This window comes from Chiloscyllium plagiosum, unplaced genomic scaffold, assembly GCF_004010195.1.
Source record: "Chiloscyllium plagiosum isolate BGI_BamShark_2017 unplaced genomic scaffold, ASM401019v2 scaf_54015, whole genome shotgun sequence".
Taxonomy (NCBI): Eukaryota; Metazoa; Chordata; class Chondrichthyes; order Orectolobiformes; family Hemiscylliidae; genus Chiloscyllium; species Chiloscyllium plagiosum.
The window spans coordinates 679-3,552 of NW_025191594.1; the positions used below are offsets into that span (position 1 = coordinate 679).

The following is a 2,874-nucleotide window of genomic DNA, read 5'->3' on the forward strand; positions in this document are numbered from 1 at the left end:
CCTTCACAGCTGACTGCCTCTGCCCTTTAGTTTCAAGTTCCTCAAGGTTTTGAAAGGGCAACTATATATATAAAAAAATTATAAACCGCTGAGGGGCACGGATAGGGTAAATAGGCAAAGTCTTTTCCCTGGGGTGGGGGGAGTCCAGAACTAGAGGGGCATAGGTTTAGGGTGAGAGGGGAAAGATATAAAAGAGACCTAAGGGGCAACCTTTTCACCCAGAGGGTGGTACGTGTATGGAATGAGCTGCCAGAGGAAGTGGTGGAGGCTGGTACAATTACAGCATTTAAGAGGCATCTGGATGGGTATATGAATAGGAAGGGTTTGGAGGGATATGGGCCGGGTGCTGGGAGGTGGGACTAGATTGGGTTGGGATATCTGGGTCAGCATGGACGGGTCGGGCCGAAGGGCCTGTTTCCGTGCCGTGACCCTCATCTGTTGAGAGTACTCGTGTGAAGCGACAAGTGGGGGATGGGACAGAGACAGACTCCCATTGACACCCCACCCCCTCAAACCCCCCCAGGGCATAACGGTCATCCGCACCCCTCTGGGCGGCTTGGCCACCTCCTCCAAAGGGCCAGCATGAAGGTGAAGGGTGAATGGCTTCCTTTACTCGCCGGGGATGGAGACGAGGGTGGGGGGTGGGGGGGGGGCGCTTCCCCGAGAGCTGACGCCACGCCCTCTCGCCACGCCAACGCGCATTCATCCCCGGGCCTTTCGGGAATGAGCCGGTGAAGGGGGTGGGGTTGTGTGTGTGTGTGGGGGGGGGGTGTGTGGTCAGGGAGACTTGGATCACTTCGATCCCCCCACCGACACCAGGCCGTTACGCCTGAAGTTCGCCCCAGCCCACCCCACCCCCAGCCGGGCAGGCTTCTCGATTTTGAATATGAAGGAGGGGGGGAATGTCCCGGTTTCGCCGAGGGGGTGTCCGCGAGAGTGGGGTGGTAGCGGCTTACAAGGAGGGAGAACGGGAGGACAGCCGGTCAGACTCGGGAGCGCGGCGCCAGCCAAGCTCGGCCTGGCATCCGAGGGAGCGGGAGACCCGACCTTCCACCGAGAGGCCTGGGTCGGGGATGAGGCCAGGCGCTCGATGGAACCGCCAAAACCGAATTTCGAAAACGCGTCCGACCCGCCCCCCCCCCCCCCCCCTCACCAGCTCGATTCGAAGGACAGACGTGTTCCCCTCAGGCCTCGACCCTGGCGAAGGCCTTAGGCCCGAGGTGTGGAGTCTGCTGCTCCCTCGGGTGCTGCCTGACCTAGGCCGTGCTAGAAAGCGGTGAAGATCCAGGCCGATCGGCCCATCGGGTCTGTGGGAGGTTGGGGCAGAAAGAAGTGAGAGAGAGAGAGGGAGGAGAATTGCTCTCGGCCAAGCACCCCCTTCTCTGACCGTTGGGCGGAAGCATGCTGGGATATCTTCCCGCACCCAAGCGACTGGACTCCATCCCTGGCCTGAAAGGGGGGGGGAGCGAAGGGAGATTAAACCCCCTCGGCCGGTTTACCTAACAACCCCAAGGCCGAGCCCACCCCTCCCCCTCCCCCTCGGTCAGACGTTGCTGATCTTCATGTTGCGGGGGGAGCTGGCGCCTTTGCCCGGGTGTGGGCCGTGCTCCCTCAGGCTCCCCTCCAGCCTGTCCTTCTCCCTGTCCTCCAGGGCGGCGGCGTCGGCTGGGGGGGGTGAAGAGGGCGAGGATGAGGCGGCGGCGCCGCTTCCAGGCCGGAGGGTCTCGGTCCCGGCCACCTTGGCGACCCGGTCGAAGGTGGCGAAGTCGGCCACGTACTTGCCGCCCGGCGACAGGGAGATGGCGGGGCAGAACTCGTAGCCCCAGAGGATCTCCTCGGGCAGGTAGGACGTGCGCACCTGGCACAGGGCGCTGGTGGACTCCACGGTGCCGCTGAGGATGACCACCAGCTCGAAGTCCTGGTCGCGGCCGGGCGCCGCGGCCGCCCTGCGGAAGGGGCTGGCCTCGTCGATGGGGTGGCAGAAGGTGAGGGGCAGGATGAGGAAGGGGCTGTCGGTGCCCGCGTCCACGTGGAAGTCCACGTTGAGCTGCTGGAGCCGGAAGCTCTCCCCCTCGGCGGCCCGTTGCGCCCGCAGAAGCTTGCCGGTCACCTGGCACCCCAGGAGCAGGCTGGTGCGCATGTTGGCCACCCGGATCATCAAGCAGAGCCGGCCGTCCCGCGGCGACACCACGGCGTGGTGGCTGAACCGCACGGTGCCCGCCCGCTTCTTGGGCCGGGCGATCTTGGCCAGGAAGGTGCCGGTGACGAAGACCTCCAGCAGGCTGGTGGCGATGAGCTGCCCGATGAGCAGCACGATGGCCAGCGGGCACTCCTCCGAGATGTAGCGGAAGCCGTAGCCGATGGTGGTCTGAGATTCCAGCGAGAACAGGAAGGCCGCCGTCAGGCTCTGCATGTTGGCCACGCACAGGGTGTGGTTGGCTCCGGGGGGCAGGGCCGCCGGCAGGTCCCCGTGGGCCAGCGCCACCAGGTACCAGGCCAGGCCGAAGAGGAACCAGGTGCCGGCGAAGGTGGCGGAGAAGAGCGCCAGCTTGTAGCGCCACTTGAGGTCGATGAAGGTGGTCCACAGGTCCTTCAGGTACAGGAAGCGCCAGTCCCGCACGTGCTCGATGCGCACGTTGCTGTGCCCGTCCTTGGTCAGCACCCGCCGGCGCTGGCGACCCCCGCCCGGGCGCAGCAGCGGGTGGGAGTCCGTCTGTGTGGTGCGGGAGGAGAACACTTTGCTGGAGGCCATCCTCAAACCCTGGGGGGGGAGAGAACGGAGAGATCGCAGTCAGGGTAGAGGGAGCTTTACTCTGTATCTAACCCCGTGCTGTCCCTGTCCCTGGGAGTGTTTATGGTGGGACAGTGTAGAGG

General features: G+C 64.5%; 1 protein-coding gene across 1 annotated transcript; it reads right to left on the bottom strand.

The window, feature by feature from the left end:
• Positions 1-1,170: 1,170 nt before the first annotated feature.
• LOC122545701 (ATP-sensitive inward rectifier potassium channel 10-like) lies at positions 1,171-2,757 on the bottom strand. The gene has a single exon (XM_043684642.1). The coding sequence runs from the start codon at positions 2,750-2,752 to the stop codon at positions 1,544-1,546; it is 1,209 nt and encodes a 402-aa protein (XP_043540577.1). The 5' UTR covers positions 2,753-2,757; the 3' UTR covers positions 1,171-1,543.
• Positions 2,758-2,874: the final 117 nt, after the last annotated feature.